General features: G+C 44.2%; 1 protein-coding gene across 6 annotated transcripts in view; it reads left to right on the forward strand.

Annotated features, from left to right (window-relative positions):
- Positions 1–17,551, forward strand: part of GRHL1 (grainyhead like transcription factor 1) — an 86,811-nt gene that overhangs the window by 1,313 nt on the left and 67,947 nt on the right. For 2 of the 6 annotated variants that reach the window (XM_039530305.1, XM_039530304.1), the window contains exons 1-2: positions 12,200–12,431; positions 13,946–14,004. The exons of 1 other annotated variant lie outside the window; for it this stretch is intronic. In XM_039530305.1, the coding sequence (XP_039386239.1) occupies positions 13,958–14,004 (47 nt within the window). In that variant the 5' untranslated portion in view covers positions 12,200–12,431; positions 13,946–13,957. Of the gene's footprint in view, positions 1–12,199; positions 12,432–13,945; positions 14,005–17,551 lie in introns of those variants that run through there. 3 more of the 6 variants (XM_039530307.1, XM_039530306.1, XM_039530308.1) reach the window with 3 other exon arrangements.

Genomic DNA, 17,551 nt, shown 5'->3' on the forward strand with positions numbered 1-17,551 from the left:
TCAGAACTGGGCACCTGGCCACCCACCGCTGCTCTCTGGCCACCCAGCTCTGAAGGCAGAGGAGAAATAAGGGTGGTAATCAGGGATGTAAATAACATGTAAAAACAATAACTGTGTAACCGATTAAAATTCTATCTGTTACACGGTTAAACATTTAAACGGAGGTGCGGGGGGTCCTGCAGCACCCCCACATTTTAGGTGGGTTTCCACTGCTGGCCCCATGCCCAGGGCTCTGTGCAGAGTAGCAGCAGAGTCCTGGGCACGCCAGGATGCCGGGTGCGGGGCTGGCAGCCAGGACCCCAGGGACACTCAGGGCTGGCACTCAGGACCCCAGGTGGAGTTTAATCACTAACAGAAACCAATAAGCATCAATTTTATCGGTTAACCAGTTAAACTTTTACATCGCTAGTAGTAATACCGCAACCCCCCTAATATGACCTTGTGTTCCCCCTGCTTCCTTTTGGGTCAGGACCCCCAATATGAGAAACACTTGTCTCCTCTGTGAAATCTGTATGAAATCTGTATAGTATAGGGTAAAAGCACACAAGACCAGATTTCACGGTGGAGACCAGTTTTCATGGTCCGTGACATGTTTTTCATGGCTATGAATTTGGCAGGGCCCTTATCATAGCCAGTGTTTTCACATTGTGCCTTCTAATGGGCTTACATACATTTGACCTAGGAGTAAGGAGTAAATACCGTGTAGGCTGTAATCATTGTGGCAGATAAATGGTTGCCTAACACCATTCTTTGGTGTCTCAGCTAAAATTAATAAAAGCCAGTACCTCCAACCCCTAATAGGGAGCACAAATGTTACCAAATTCAATTATACTAAAATCAGCTGACATCTAAAATGATTACCATGGACAGCATGTCTCATCTGGGTGGAGGGAGGGTTTGTCTCCACAGCAAAGAAAAACCTGCAGCTGGCCTATGCCAGCTGACTTGGGCTTGTGGGGCTTGGGCTGCGGTGTTGTTTTCATTGCTGTGTAGACTGGAGCCCTGAGCTCTGGGATCCTCCCACCCCACAGGATCTTAGAGCCTGGGAGCCAACTTGAGCCCAGAAGTCTACACAGCAATGAAACAGCCCTGCAGCCGGAGCCAGCCACAGGTATCTAGTTACTGTATATACATAATCTTAAAGAGCTTCCAACTTCTCTCATGAGCAAGGAGCCAGGCTGCAGTGGTAAGGTAATCCCAGAAGGTGGCCAGTGCAGTGGGTCCTCTCTAGATATGATGGTCAGGTCCTTTCTGAAAGGGTTTTTATGATCAGTCATAGTTTAAATAAAATTATAAAGTTGAAATCTGAAGACTCAGAATGGATCTTGTGGGTTGTAGAAATGGAGATGTACCACCTTAACTGTCTGGAACCAAGTGAAAAAGCAACAGTCAAACTGTGAAGATCACAGGGAGAGGAGCCCAAAAATGGTTAGGCAGTCAGAGCTAGGTCACAGAAAGCACCTGGAAAGTCTTGCACACCAAGGGGGAGATTCATTCAAAACTGAGCAGAAGGTCAGTGGACGAGGTATCCTGCTACCTGGAAACAAAAATCTGAAACTTAGGGTAGTCTTAAAACAAACAGGGAGTCAGAGTAGTAGGTTTGAGATTGTGACATGCTCTGATACTAGGGAGATTATCCAGTGCCAACAACAACAAAAAGAACTGTGTGTTGAGGGGGAGGGAGGAGATTGAGATGTGACTTGTGTTCATTCATACTCAATGATTCATAACACTTGTTAGAGTGCTTAGGTGCCTTAGGCATATCTAAGATCGAAATAGACATTGTACTGGGCACGTCAGACAGGTATAAAGAGAGAGACCCAATCCTGATGATTTTATATGTAAATTGACTCGGAGATAAATTTCATGCATGTGTTTTTAGTGCTCCAATTTTTGTTTAGATTTTAAGATTTGTTATCTATGTTGACTCATCCTAGAGTTTTTAGGCCTTTTGGAAGAAATATCTGATGTGGTTATGAGATACGCAGCCCCAGTTGCTATTTTTATTAGAAGTTAAATTCTTGTTAAAGAATAATGTAAGTGTCCTTGTCACTTTTTTAAAAAGTTTGAAAGACCTTCTCCTTTTATACATTGCCTTAATTGTAAACTACTTATCCTTTTATTAGTGGAAATCTATAGTATTTATCATTTGTTTCAAGTTCACTAACTAAAAGACACCTTACCATATAGAGTCATAGTATTTAAAGTAATTCGAAAGGCTGTATTTAACTTCATTTGCAAGACTAAATATGCTTAATTACAGACATAGCTTTCTTTTAAAACTACTGTAGTGGTAAAAATACTATGTGCATACTCAATCTACGAATGTAACAATGCACCCTTAGATGTTGGAATAAATTAAAGTTGTGCTTTAATAAACAGAAATAAAGCTTGCAATTCATCACCAAGCAGTTTGTGCGTCCTGGACACATGGGGTAAGAGTCAGATTTAAAAGTAAAGGGTGTGCCTCTAATGTGCTTGATGTCAGTACCATCCAGTTTAATCAATCAACATTTAGTTGGTGTAATGATAGTTAACAACAAGCTGATGAACCACAGGGTGACTTAATCTTCACTCAAGTGTAGTTGTGCTCTCTTGGGACACAACTACTTTGAGTCCAGTCAACACTGCGCTGAGGTGGAGCCACATTTCTTAAGCAGACAACTGGGGCTGGATAGCCCAAGGCTAGGGTGTCCACCTCAACCCAGCAGCTTTAACTACTTATTCGCTCTGTTTTTGTTACATCCTTTTTTTTTTATAATCATTTGCTAACAACATTCAAGGAAAGTCATCATTTCTTGTTTTGCTCTTTACTTTAGGTACTTGAAAAGGGGAAATTATACAAATGAAAATAATTGATACCTGCTTTTGACCTTTATCATTAAAAGATGAATGAACATTTTACAGTGCATAGATTAAAATGCACTAAACTATTTAGCAACTTTGTCTTTCACAGTATAAAGTTATTAATTATTGATCTCCATGAGATTGTGAGTACTTTAAAACTTATCTCCTCTTCCCCTCTGGTACATATGTATGCCCTGGCTTTGTGTATTATTGTATATTAATGCATGTTTCCAGCTCCAGGAACGCAAATATAACCTCATGACTTAGAAGAATTCACAGAACTCAACTTGCCCTTCTGTTGACTTAGCTAAGAAAGAAAGAGCAAATGAATACACAAAGTGTTACCCTGTCTGAGCCTCTATCAAGATTTACTTGCAAACATTATATAATGGGAAATCTTTTATTTTTTGAATGGAACCTTATGACTCTCAAAGGAATTTGAGAAAATTTGAATTGTACCTCCACTTAATTGCCTGTCTCAGTTCAAACACTTGACAATGTTCAACTAATAGTCATTTAGTTACACAAACCCATTGAAAACAATTTATTAATTGAACTTTAAAAAAGCTTTTACCATTCTCCAAATATAGTCATATAAAAATTGACTCTATTCTCTTCTGGTGCTAACGTGGTCTACAGTAGGGCATTTAACTGGTGGGTTAGCACCAGTGTATGTGTCAGTGGTACAGTGTGAAGGCAAGCCAGGCTGGTTCAGGTTTGTTTTCTACCACCCGTGATGTTCATAGTTGTAATCACATTGTTTGTAGCCCACAGCACAGCTTCCCAAAGCAGTGGCTTGTGGGAGATTTTGGAAAGCCTGGCATAATTTGAGAATAAATCAAACTCCCTTAATCCCCTGGAAGAGTCCCCTAAATCCCATTCTCAAAATGGAAGTCTGAATAAACTCTGTTGTTTCCTTGCTCGGCAAATAAGGTTTCTGCTGAAGCTCCCAAAAGGTACTTGTGAGGCATCTCCAGCAGTAGTGGTGATTTGGTGGAGGGCAGTACTTGTGGAGATCCATAGACTAACTGGAGTAACTGGGGCAAATTAAGGCCTGGAATTAGTAGATATCTCACTTAGCTTGTTGTCTTTTTTTTCCCTACCACTCCTGGCTTGAGTGAGCCACCCATCAGCTTGATTATTACATGTGTCTTGTGCTGCTTTAAAAACATTAGTGACACAGACTGTATTTGTTTAGGACTGCCTTTTTATGCATCTTTTGTTTCGACTGAATGAAATGTGTTTTCAGGTAGGTAAGAGTCATATGTACTATCTAGGTGAGTAGGCTGGTATGTGGGCCAACAGATGAAATTTAACTTGTGCTCTGGCCATAGTACCCTATGGATGATTTTCTTCCAATAGAACTCTCCTGTTTTCTCCTGTTTCAGCTGCTGTGTTGTTTTCTGATTTTCCTCCACCCCTCATTTGTCCACCATTCTGAGTCTGGACATGTGACATAGCTCAGCCAGCCACTGTGTATGTTGAGTTCAGCACTTCTGCCCTGACTCGGAACACTGGCCATGCAGCCAGCAAGAAGAGCCGAAGGAGATGCAAGACTCTGAAAATTGAAACAGGTGTGCAGGAACCAGCTTTTCCCACTGCACTAATGAGAGGTAGAAAGAAATAAGAGGTAGAGCGAGGCTAGTAGAGTAGAGGATAGGTGAATGCTTCTGTCATGACCCTGTAGCGGTCCTTTCTACAGATGCTAATGGCAACATTCATAAGAACCAGGAAAACTCTTCCCCTGCCCCCAAATATGAAAAATCAGCTCCCAGCGGTATATGGGATATCAAAAAGCTATATAACTGCTCAGCCCCTGGTTCTTTCTCCTGTTAAACCAGCTCAGCTGCCATGGGCAGGATTGTGGGTCTGTGCAGTTTACAGCTAGAATTTTGGATCTGTCTGGAAATTCTGCGAATGCAGCAGTGTAAGGGGCATCATCTGTTCTGGCTTGTCATCCACCTGGGCTGCCCATCCCTACTGATCAGACCACAAGGTGTTTCCATGGCATCTAGTAGGACAGGGGTTCTCACCCTTTTTCTTTCTGAGTGTCCCTCCCCCCTCTCCCCCCCCCCTCCCCCGCAGCATGCTATAAAAACTCCACAGCCTACCTGTGCCACAATAACTGGTTTTCTGCATATAAAAGCCTGGGCCGGTGTTAGGGGGTAGTAAACAGTGCAGTTGCTTGGGGCCCCATGCCACGGGGCCCCATGCCACAGGGCCCCCCACGAAGCTACATGGTTCAGCCTTTGGCTTCAGCCCCATGTGGGGAGCTCATGGCCCTGGGCTGCAGCCCCATGTTGTGGGACTTCAGCGTTTTGCTGAGGGCCCTAGTGAGTGTAGTGCTGGCCTTGCTTGGTGAACCCTATGAAACCTGTTCGTGGCCCCCTAAGGGGCCCTGGACCTGTGCTTGAGAACCACTGTAGTAGAATGGAGAGATGGATCCTGGGATTTAATCCAGCATCTCAAACAATCGATAAGTTACCCACTCCAGTCCTGATTGATGATTATAGTCATGAGCTGGACTTCAGGTCCTTTTCATAGAATCATAAAATCATAGAAATGTAGGACTGGAGGGGACCTTGAGGTCATGAAATCCAGACCCTTTTTGTCATCTTACAGAATGGCTTGATGCTCCTGATGATGCCCATTCCTGCCTGTTGCTTGGCTAAATGGTCACATTCCAGAGTATTGAGCATTATTTTTTTCAACTGGCTCTGGATCTCCTCTCCCTAGATTGACACCAGTGCCTGAGCATCAGCCTAGTAAGATGAGCCATCCCAATATAAGATTGGGGCAAAAATTGTTCATTGTGCAAATGACTTGCAACTGAGATCTGTAGTGTGCAGCACTATCTGTTTGTACAGTTATGTGGCCTCTGGCCAACTCAACCGTGTGAGGTGATTAGGCAGGAACACTAAATAGTGACTAGAGTACTGTGAAAAGACAGCTGATGGAGCAGCCCCAATGATACAATCTCCATCCATACTGACACAGTGGAGGACCATGTGGTAGTTAGATTTGCACAAAGCAAGTCTTATCCTAAGTTCAGCTGAAACACCAATGCAAAGGTGGGAGCACTTTTATGCATGGATAGGAAGAGTGTTTAAAGGGACTGCAAATAGGACTGCCTAGTGGTTAGTATGCCAAATTCTTTCCAGTATGTGCCAAATTCTTTCCTGTATACGGAGCTCTAGACCTTAAGATGAAGTAACAAAAAATATATATATAAAATGTGAGCCAAATGAATATCAAATGACTTTGTATTATACCCCTTTTCGGTCTTATGTCTAATTTAGACTGGTGGAGCCTGGCCTCCTAGCGTCTGACTCAGTCTGGAAAAAAATGGCAACTATTTCAGCTGTGGGTGTGTGAATACTTATTTAAATAACCAATCAGCTCCTTAAAGGATGCCTATAAAACATAGCTTAGCATGGAGGGATATAAATGAAGTGAAAAGAAAACTTATTCCATTACTTTCCAATTCTTTCTTCATACTTTCTATATTTCCCCTTTATTTTATTTTTTTACCCACATTTGTCCATCTCTTCCCTCTTCATTATTTTCTCCTCTCTCTTTCTTACCCTGGGTGCTCTCTCTGTCCCATCCCAACTGCCCTCTCCACATTCCCTGAGTCTCCTTATCTGACTTTTCATTTAATCCTCCTCCTTTCTCTCTTTGCACTCACTTATTTCCCAGTTTTGTCGGAACTTCAGCTCTTGGGCACTTCTCCCTCCTTTCTTGGGGTTAGCTATGAGGGGAATTGGGATCCAAAGTCAGGGTCTCCTCCCTTTTCCAAACCAGGGGCCACGGGGAACCTTGTGAGCCTGTTGCAGGAAGGGGAAAGAAGTTTTTGCTAAAGAGTTAGAGAGACAGATTGTACAGAGTGCTGAAATCCTTCCTATTTTCTGTAAAGTAGTTTGGGGGAAAGTTATCACTTTTTATAGACACCTACATTGCTAACCCCAAACATGGGATCTGTCCTATGGACAGGGACTTTGTTGTCATACAGATTTTATATAAAGCACCTTGGGCTTGATTCTCCACTGCCTTGCACCTTGTGGAGGCATTGACACCTTTTCAAAGTTAGTATAACATTTTATTATTTTTTGTTCATTAGGGTAGTGCCGCATTGTGGTAGGCACTGTACAAACACATTTGTAGACATTCCCTACCCAAAAGATCTTATAATTTAAATAGGCAAGACAGACGTGGGGTGATCAGTGTGATGGCAGCAAATGGCAAGTAAATTCCACAATTTTTCTTTTATGTTTTTCCTTTTGGAGGGGTTCAGTTAGGAGAGGATTTTCTAAAGAGAGGGGAAAGTGAAGCAAGGGTGATGAAAGGGACAGGACAGGGGAAAACAGAGGGGAGGAAGTAAAGAAGGTATGAGGGGCAAGAGTGGAATGAGGCTGAGGTGCAGGGATTGTGTGAGGGAGGGAGATGGAGCAAACAGCCAATCAACACAAGGCAGAGAGTCTCCTTTCAAACTGCTGTGCAGTCAGAGTGGTACAGCTATATGCCACTTTGCACAAGTGTAAATGACTTTACAAGATGGAAGATAGTAGAGAATCAGGACCATGTCTCCACAATGTAACCCCATTGCAAACATCCGCTTGGGCCTCTTGCATTCAGTGATTTGTGCAGTCCTGTTAGTGACATCAGAGATGTATTTACAATGGTATTACAAAGTCTAGCTTGTGACTGGCAGGTTTGTACCATTATGTCTCCTCACCACTGAAATTATTGCAATATCACTAAGGTTATGTCTATACTTGGAGCTAGTGGTGTCATTCCCAGCTCCAGTAGACATACTTGTGCTAGCTCTGACTGAACAAGCCTGCTTAAAAATATTAGTGTAGCTGCGGTAGCAGCAGCAGTGGCAGCAAGGGCTAGTCATTGCAAGTATGACCTGCCTGGACCTCATGGAAATGTTCTTGGGATGGCTAGCCCATGCCACCGCTGCCATGCTCCTGCAGCTACACTACTATTTTTAGTGCACTAGCTCAATAGTGCCAGTGTCTATTTGAGCTGGGAATCAGACCCAGGCTCCAAGTGTAGATGTAGCCAAAGTGGACTGTTATCAATGAATCAATGGGCAAGAAGAGCAGTGCCTTTTAAAAAGGCAGGAACTTCTATTTAAAGTGTTTAAAAACAAAAAACCTGATAAACATTGTTTGGAAAGAAATGCAGAACATGTGTGACACTTCAATGGGATTTTAGCAATTCAGACCTAATGTAAATAGGGTGACGCCTGACTTCAGGGGTGTGGCTCCCACACCATGCCTGAATTGAGCCCATATAAAGTCTGCCAAGTGTGGTGGTATGTTTATTATTATTATTTATTATTAAGGGTTATGCATAAGCACTACAGGAAGAATAGACTCAAATGAAATTTGCATCTGTGCACCCCCAGGAACTTCAAGACAGAAGTGAGCAGTGCAAAAATATACAATACCTAAGAAAGTTTGAAATCTCTCCCTATGCTTCTAACTTTGAGTTGCTTTTGTGATTTATACTAGAAACGAACCAACGCAGATTTTTCAAAGAAATATCCAGCATTGTATTATATAGTTGGATACTAGTTTATCAGCTATACAGAGAAAGTAGGGAATTATCTTCTGTTTATTCTGGGCTGCAAAAGCGGAATATTTTTGTATGTATTTTTTAAAAATAAAGCAGACTTTTATTTTGTGGCACAAAGGACCATCTAAAGCAGTTTACCATTTACTTTGATAGGACAGAGTCTAAATTAGATTACAGTACTTATCAAGATATTAGATGTTTTGCTGCTCATGAAAATGTTGGTTGCTAGAATGCTAGTTTCAAAAGAGCCAATGGAAGCAGAGGAAGGTAAAAACATTCCAGAGGCAGGCCCTTAGTGAGGATTTGTTCCCTTCAGTTTCATATTTCCTTTGGTTGATTGAATTGTCTTTCTATGGGTTTTATTTTGGAGTACATTCCTTAAAGTAGTGTAGGGATTTTTACCCTGGGAGAGAGAGACCTTAGTGTGCATTCTTTTAAATTACAGTAGCTATCTGAAGCATCTTGATGGATCAGGGCCGTCCTTAGGATTTACAAGGCCCTACGCAGTATTATTAAACTGGTACCCCTAAGCCTGACTTGCTCTTAGCAACACAAACATAAGCTTATAGTATTGGAAAACTTGCCATATGCACTTTATTAAAACCAGTTTAAACAAATTAAGCACACTATAATGCTGAGGGACTATGTCTTCCCCATCCCCCCTCCCAACACACACCAAGCTTTGTATGGTGTAGATGCTGCCACAGCCCAGTGGGAAAGGGACAAGCCGCCCTGCTGGTGGGGGGGATGGGGATGGGGGAACTGGGTCTCCAGTTGCTCCGTGGGGCCCAGGCTGAGGTGGCTTACCTGGAACAAGGAGCACCCACTGGTCAGGGTGTCCATCCACTGGGTGCTGGTGCTGCCTCCTGCCCAGCAAGGTCCAGGAACACCATGCTCCCCAGCTTCCACCGGGGCGGGTGCACAGGGTGGGGGGAGGGGAGGAACTGCATGTACAGCACCCTCCCACCAGCACTGTCCCAGGCCCAGTAGGGGCCTGAGAGTGCAGGGAGGAGGCAGGGGCCACGCCACGGGGGCACCCAGCTGTCCGCGGCACGGCAACCAGAAACCCCTGGGCCTGCCGCCGAGCCTCTCCCTCGCACCACCAAGTGGCACGAACCTCTGGGGGGCAGGGGAGAGGGGAGGCCAGAGCAGAGCTGCAGAGGTTGAGAGCTCCTCTCCGCCCCATCACTGGCAGGAACCCTCAGCTGCCATTCGGCTCGCCAAGAGTAGCAAGTGGGCAGAGGGGGAGGAGGCAGGGAGAAGGCAACCCTAGGCTCACCAGCCGAGAGCAGCTGGTTGCGGGGGGCTGGGCCAGAGAGGAACCAGCGCATGGAGCATTGGGCCGGGCCAGTGCACCTACCCTGACTGCACACCCCAAAAAGGCCATCCCTGGTCCCAGTGGTGCCCCAAATTTTCTGGTGCTCTACGCAGCCGCGTATGCCTAAGGACGGCCCTGTGACGGATGACTCATAGCATTATTGCTGCATGAGTTTCATTATACTTATAACCCAAACTAGCAGTCTCCCTCCTCTACTCCTTCAGGACAGCCTGAAATATCTTAAAGCTATGTGTACACTTCACTTTTGTCGGTAAAACTTATGTTGGTCAGGTATGTGAAAAAAACACACTCCGTACTCACAAAAGTTTTACTGACGAAAAGCGCTAGTGTGGACAGTGCTTTGTCAGCAGGAGATACTCTCCCACTGATAAAGCTACCACTCCTCGTTAGGGGTGGTTTTATTTTGTCAGCTGTGCTGCTGCAAGGTGTGCAGTGTAGACACAGTATCAGAGGTGATGTTTGTACCTTTTTGGGTGTATAGATACATTTGGTTGTTTGCATTAATGGTGGAACCCAAGAAGGCTTTGAAGCTATCACTGCTGCAGTTCTAGTTCTGTCTTAAACTTTCCCTTCTCCTGTGCCAAAAAAGTTCTGTTAGCAGTCTTCTGTGATGGGTGTGTGTAATTGCATTTGGTTACAATATGATTCGTCAGTATGTGCAGAGTTCACACACATTTCTTGTCTCTTAGATCTTCTCTAGACTAATTTATTCTATGCAGGGAAGTAATGCAGAAAAATAAATGACTATGAGGCTAAGGTGGAGTGAGGGGGAAGAATGGGAACCAATGTGCAATGAGAGAAATTTATTTATTAGAAATTGCAGTAGTGCCTTGGGAACCTCGTCCAGTCAGGGACTGTCTTTGTATTTGGGGCTTCATTCTACACGGAAGAGACAGACCCTGTCCCAGAAAGCTATATATTCTCTTGTCTTTTATGACATAAGAATGAGTTTGGCTGGGGTGGGGGGTGCATGTATGTGCATGCATACTTATGTATAGCTTGACAAAACTTCATACCAGCAAGTGTCTAATGTTAAAGGGAACCTTACCTGTATCCACCAGGAACATGCCATTAAGTGATACCATCTCCAAAAGCCCTCTGTTGGATCAACCTGCCACTCCAGAGCTCTTCAACACCATCTCTGGGGTTCCTGGAAGGGGTTGCTCAAGGGGATGAGGAGATTTCACCTCCCCACACAAGCTAGGTGGGCACTGCCCCTTGAGGGAGTGAGAGGCCATGAAACAGGCTGTTCTGGTCCAAATCATTTACACTACTGTAAATCTGAAATTACTGCATTGAAGGCTAAGGCAACATGCTGGATTTGAAACCAGTCGTAGAGATCAGAATAACAACTGTCTTTTTTTTCTCAGAAAAGATGTTTCAGTGCTTGCTTTGTATCCACTTACGCTGCATTGTCGCTAAATATTTTCCATAATTTACCTACCGCTACTTGTTCTAGTGAAAGAGTTGATAAAGTGTAGATGGTGTTCACTACTCCAGTTGTCTTCACTGGTAGACAGGCTCCTAGCAGCATTTATCCCCTACCAGCTGATATGAAGGTTCCTGTAAATGTTGTCTTTAGTATTGTGTTTGAAAGGTCCTGTTCTAAAAGCTGTGTTAGCACAATTTAACGTTCTAGTGAAGACAAGAAGACTCAGTATGTTCAAGCCAGATTTGAGCTACAGTAGTGCTGTAGGGGGGAAATTTCAGAAAACATTGTGGTAACAAGCTACTGAAATTGTTCAAGAGAGAGAGAGATGTGCCCAAATACTTCCTATACTTTGTAACATACAGATACTAAGGTGGACTAAAGCAAGCCTCTAGTTAAGAGATGGTTCCATTGTGTTGTGCAGTGGAAAAGTGACTTGCCCACAGGAGAATTCCCCTCTATAACAAGAGTGATCCCAGTGTTCAGAGGAAAGGTGGACAATAAAGAATCATAACTCACTTAGTTTATAGTTTAATATAAGCAATTCCTACTTGGGACTGGAACTAGGCCTATGCTGCAGCAGCCAGTGCTTGCCTAGCAGCCTCAGGGCCTAGCTGACTCTTCCACTTCCCAATTTCTGTCATACTTGGGTGTCTTTTCACCTGTGTTGTAACAAAAGGTACAAGACCCGCACCATCTGCTTCTCTCCAGCTCGGGTCTGGTCGCTGCTGAGGCTGTAGTAGAAGCAGGTCGGGGTAAAGGGGGTGGGGCGGGCCGCGATTTAGGGTCCCATGGGTGCTGCCATGGTGGGAGGGGAGGGTGCAGTTCGGAGGGCGTCTGGAGCTCAACAGGCACCTGCCCAGCAAGCGCGGTCTCAGCCTCTGGCGGCCGAGATTCTCTTTAGAACCCGCAACGTTGCCAAACCCCGCCCTTCCCTCGAGGCGCCTAATCAGGCGTCTCCCTGGGGAGTTGGGCGACTGAGGCTCCGCCCCCAAGGGAACTCTGCAAGCCAATGGGCAGCGGCCCACAGGTGCGATCCACCTGCGGATCCCAGAGCCACCTAAGCTAGCCAGAAAAGCCGACAAAACCCGTTTGTGCGGCAGGCTGCGCGCTGCTCTGGCTCCAGCCCCCTCCCCAGTGCCCGGGCCGCCGCCAGCCAGCCAGCGTCCCAACCCGCCGGGCCAGTTCTGCCACCCGCTGGCTGCCAGACATGACACAAGACTACGACAAGTAAGTGAGCGAGCAGGAGAGAGAGTCTGGGCAGGTCCGACCGGCGCTGCTGCCCGTCTCTTTCCACCGACTGGGGATCCTCGCCCTGTCTTGCGGGCTCCTGCGGGCCGGGTGCTGGGGGAGGAGGCTCGGGAGAAGCAGCTGAAGGTGGCTGTCCGTGTAGCACTGCAGGATCCCTAGGAGGGGGTGGCAGCAGCCGCTGGAGTGACTGGGGGTTGGCGTCAGCCTCTCCCTGCTGATGGATTTGGGGTGGGTGCCCCGTAGCCGGGCACCTGACCCTGCTCGGCCCTTGGGGAAATAGTCCCGCTCCTTTCAAGCGGCCCGGCCGGACGCAAGCGGTGAGGGGGGCGCTGAGCAGATCCTTGGGGTGTCCCCCACGAGCGGGGTTGTGTGTGTTTGTACGTTGGCAGACTCCGGAGCACCTGGTCCTGCGGCTGCCGGGGGCGAGGTACGGACACTTCAGCCAGAGCCTAGCGCCTGCCCCCCTTTCTCCTTCCACGGACCCCGCCTTCCCAGTGCAGCGCGGGGCCTCCGGGCGTGCGGGTGTATCGCTGTCCCGCGTAGGGCCGGCGGATGGCCCCAGGGTCAGGCTCTCCCCTCTCTGAGCTGCCTGGTGTAAATCGAAGCTCTGGCGTTAAATCCGCCGAGATCCCCCCTGTCGATTTTCCGAACCCGTTCCGCCCCCTGCTTAAATAAAGCACTCGCCAGGCGCGGATCGGGTAATAGTAACCACGGAGCCAGGCGTTGATTTCTGGCAGAGGGAAATCTCACGTCTTCCGCCCGGGGGGGTGGGGGGGTGTCACTTCTGACTTAGCCCATAGGTTTCTGTAGTGGCCTCCGAGCTTTAGCCTGCATCTTTGGGACCCATCCACCCCCTTCCCTGTCTGCGTGCAGCGCCGGGATCTCGAATGGCCCGCTTGCTGCCGGGGAATCTGCAAGGATCAGCTGGTCACCAGGATCATCCCGTGTCTGAAGTTTAGTTTAGTGCTCTGTTTTTTGGAATCTCTCTCTTCTCTCCCCCACTTCGTTATAATCAAACTATCGAGAAGACAGTCCGGCTTTGAAACTCGACACCTGTACTGAGGCGTTGGTCACCATCATCTTCTTCCTCCTCCTCCTCCTCCACTTCTCTTTAAATGCTGAGTGCGGCGAATAATCAGTCGGTGTCTGTAAGGAGGAGCCTCTCAGCCTTCAGAAGTGCATAGGGGGCTGTAGACATTTACCCCGCCCACAACACTTGTTCCGACGGGCTTTTCTAATGCAGGATCTTACCGAATTGCTGTGTGCTGCCTTTTTCTCCTCTTGAAGATTTAAGAACAAGGGCTGGGAAGTGAGAGCAGCGTTAACTGGGACATCATTATTTGAGGCACACCTAGGGTTTTTTTAATGACTTGAACATTGTTGCTCTAATTTAAAGAGATTTCCTGGGCTTGGCCTTTGGCAGTGTTAGACCTTGATGCACAGATTTGTAAAAACTGTCTTTTAAAATACTACAAGCTTCTTATATGCTGTAGGACCAAGATCTGATGGATTTTTATGAAACCCACGCTACTGGAAAAATGGACTTCCCCAGGTAATCTGGTGTTTTTAGCAATGTCAGCTGGAAAATCTAACGATCTTTACCATTTTCAGAAGTCCAAAATATTATATTGTAAACTCTTTGGGAGCAGAGACCTTGTCTTTGTGCCTGTATGTTATAAAGTCATAGTCACTATTTGCTCTGTGCAAGTAGGTGCTGTGGTGGAGCAAGGGTAGTCTTGTATATAGGCAGACACTTGGACAGGTCCTTACTGTATGTGCAATACACAGATTAAATATAAATAATTAATTTTTAGTTACAGCGAAATACTTCAGAATTGCTTGGAATTGAAAAAACTGGGTTTGTTTAGTCTTGGAAAAAAGAAGCCTGAAAGGGGACATAACAGTTTTCAAGTATGTAACAGATTGTTACAAGGAGGAGGAAGAAAATGTGTTTTTCTTAACCTCTGAGGGTAGACAAGAAGCAATGGTCTTAAATTGCAGCAAGGGAGGCTTAGGTTGGACATTAGGAAAAACTTACTAACTGTCAGAGTGGTTAAGCACTGGAATAAATTGCCTAGAGAAGCTGTGGAATCTCTATCATTGGAGATTTTTAAGAATAGGTTAAACAAACACCTGTCAGGGATGATCTAGATAATACTTAATCCTGCCACAAGTGCAGGGGACTGCAGTAGGTGACCTCTCGAGTTCCCTTCCAGTTCTGTGATTCTATGATTTCATGTAGCATTTGCAGCATGGATAATGTAGGTTGTTTTCCATTCAAGAATATGGAATACAGGGCAGTACTAAAATTACTTTTAAAATGCTTTTTCCCCACCAAAATCTATTTAAAAACTCAAGTTTGTAAAAGTTATGAACATGTTATAAAATTTAAAATATAAGAATGTGTGCTTTAAATCTCTGTTCTCAAATTTGCAATGTATGCTTGATATTTACAACAGTGCTTCTTATGACATGTGGAATGCGCCTGCTTTCTGAGAGAGAAATGTGCATGTATGTATAATGTCAGACGTTCCAAAATTAATTTGATGCTTAATCTCTGTATGGCAGTTTGTTACAAGTTCCAGTAATGCTAATCAGCCAATCAATCAAATATGTACAGGGTTTCTTTGTGAGATATTCTGAGGTCCTTGTTAGTGGTTTGAGATCTATCAGTCATTCAGTTACTACTAGCTCTAAATTTTGACAATCTAACTACTAAACAGGAATACGATTTCACTTCATAGGAGGGTATTTACCAAAAACTCATGTTCAGCTGTCTAGGTTTTTTACGGTATATTTTATAAACAACACAATATAGTACTGCAAAGTGTAGATGTTTCTATTAGAACATATTTGTGCTTTAAGTGTTGGATGCTAGTAGTTGAATTCAAACTGATTTGCAAATACATTGGTAACCTTTATCATTAGCTCTCTAGACGTGTATGTATGTATCGCACACTACTTGTTTGTGTATACAGAACCTCGCACCATGGGGTCCTGGTCCATGATGAGGGCTCATTGGTGCTATAATAATATGAATAATAGTAATTATTCAAAATTGTTCAGGGTGGCCAAATAGGGTGATGGGTGCCGGATAAGTACAGAGAGAGAGAGAGAACCTTGCTAATTCTCAATTTTGACCTGGAGACTCATTACAAATGACTACCTTTTTTTTAAACTTGATAAACTGGCAAATGTAAGTCTGAATGTATTACAATATGCTTTGTTTACTTGGTCAGTTGTAGGCTGGGTCTTTTATAAGTTGTCATTATTCTAGTAAGTGGGCTGTATGCTACTTTATAAAAGTAAACGTCTTTAAAAATGGGAGACCTCATTAAGGCCCTCTCAATCCTAGGGAATTTTGTTGAGCGTTTCCCCAAGGGAGATGAGACCTAACAGCCCCATGTCTAAACCTCACTCTGTCTTCTGGACTGTAAACTCATTGGCACAGACTCTCTTTATCTCTGTGTTTGTTACACAGAGCATAGGGTTGGTGCTGTAAGACAAATAACAATAAATCCATTTACTCAATAGTAGAGTGCTTTTGTGACAATGGGATTTTTTTTCTTTTGAGCGAGAATTATTGGGTTTGCAGATTAGCAAAGTCAGAAAGAACAGGTTCTACTGCATGAACAAATTGTGCGCGCGCACACGCACAAAAAGTAGGAAAATATTGCAGGAATAAGTGACATGAGATCAGTACTGGCACAATATCACTACAGTGCAGAGAACACACATTCCTGTAAGGTTTTCCTACCAATTTACAGTTTGGTAAAGCAGAAAACAAATCAACTTTTTTTCAAGTATTTAAATGCACAATAGAAGACTTATTTTCAAAACTTGCTAATAGCATCCAGTACTTTATGCACAGATCACGGCCAATATACATATCGAAACCTAAAACTCATCACAGGTCTATCGTCAGAAAAACACATGTTTGACTGACTTTTTATAAATATGTTCTCATTTTCTTAAAAGAACCTGTAATCCTGTTAAGGGATTGAGTTACTGCCAAACCCTACACTTTGTTGATAATTCTAAAGATAATTCTTTCTACACTCCTTTTAGAGGAGGTAGGTTACCTTTAGGGCAATTGTGCATTTTATTTGGGTGTTGCAACAAGAGACGAGTCTTACAAAAAAAAAAAACACATGTAGTTTCTGAGTTTACTGGATTTCAGTTTAGTGCTTGTTCAATTCTGAATGGTTTTCCATTTCGATTAATTTTTTTCTTCTATATGAATCTTCTCACATTGCTGAAAGAGAATGGTTTTATGGTCTGAACATCAAGTTTAAATCCAAGCGAGGTTGACTCAGCCCTTCAACTCTAAGAAGGTAGATAAAATGAGTTCCATGCAGGCTACTACAGGTGGTTCAGTCTTTGATATGACCTTAATCCGAGGGCCTGTCCATTCTGTATGGCCATCTAAAAATTCCTTGTAATTTCTAAAATAGTAGGTGTTTGCCCTGTGCCCTTGGAGAAAATTCAAACTCATCCCATTGTTGTGCAGCTTGCTGTGCCAATTTGCTACACTCTACACCAAAGGTGGCTCATTTTACAGATTGACACACATCCACTCTGTGTATGTATAAATCCCCCTTCATCCAGAAACTGCAAACCCTTACTCACATGAGTTGTCCTTAAATCATGCAAGTGGTCCCCAGGATGTCATTGAGCCCGTTTGGGTGAGTAGGGTTTACAGATTCAAATCCATAGTTTTCAAAACACTTAGGAAAATTACTAGGTGAAAAGAGTTATAAATGCAGGATATTTATTAAGTTGACTATAGTGTTTTATTCCTTCAATATTCTAATGTTACAATCTTTGAATAGTCCTGGGAGTAAGTTCAACAAAAAAGATGTTTCTATTTCTTAGGGATGTTGGTTGTGTGGTGGTGGGGGTTTTTTTTTTTTTTTTTTTTGGTTAAGAATTGATATGTCTCTTGTTTTGACTTTTGAAAAACAAAGAACCTGTAGCAAACATCAACTAGGCTTCTGTTCACACTGGGGGTGGGAATAAGCATGGGGGAACTGTTTGAACTGGTTTAAAAACAGTTCAAGCTAACATGATTTAAACATTGTCTGCCTGGCCAATGTGGA

The sequence above is a fragment of the Mauremys reevesii genome, linkage group 3 (genome assembly GCF_016161935.1).
Source record: "Mauremys reevesii isolate NIE-2019 linkage group 3, ASM1616193v1, whole genome shotgun sequence".
NCBI lineage: Eukaryota > Metazoa > Chordata > Testudines > Geoemydidae > Mauremys > Mauremys reevesii.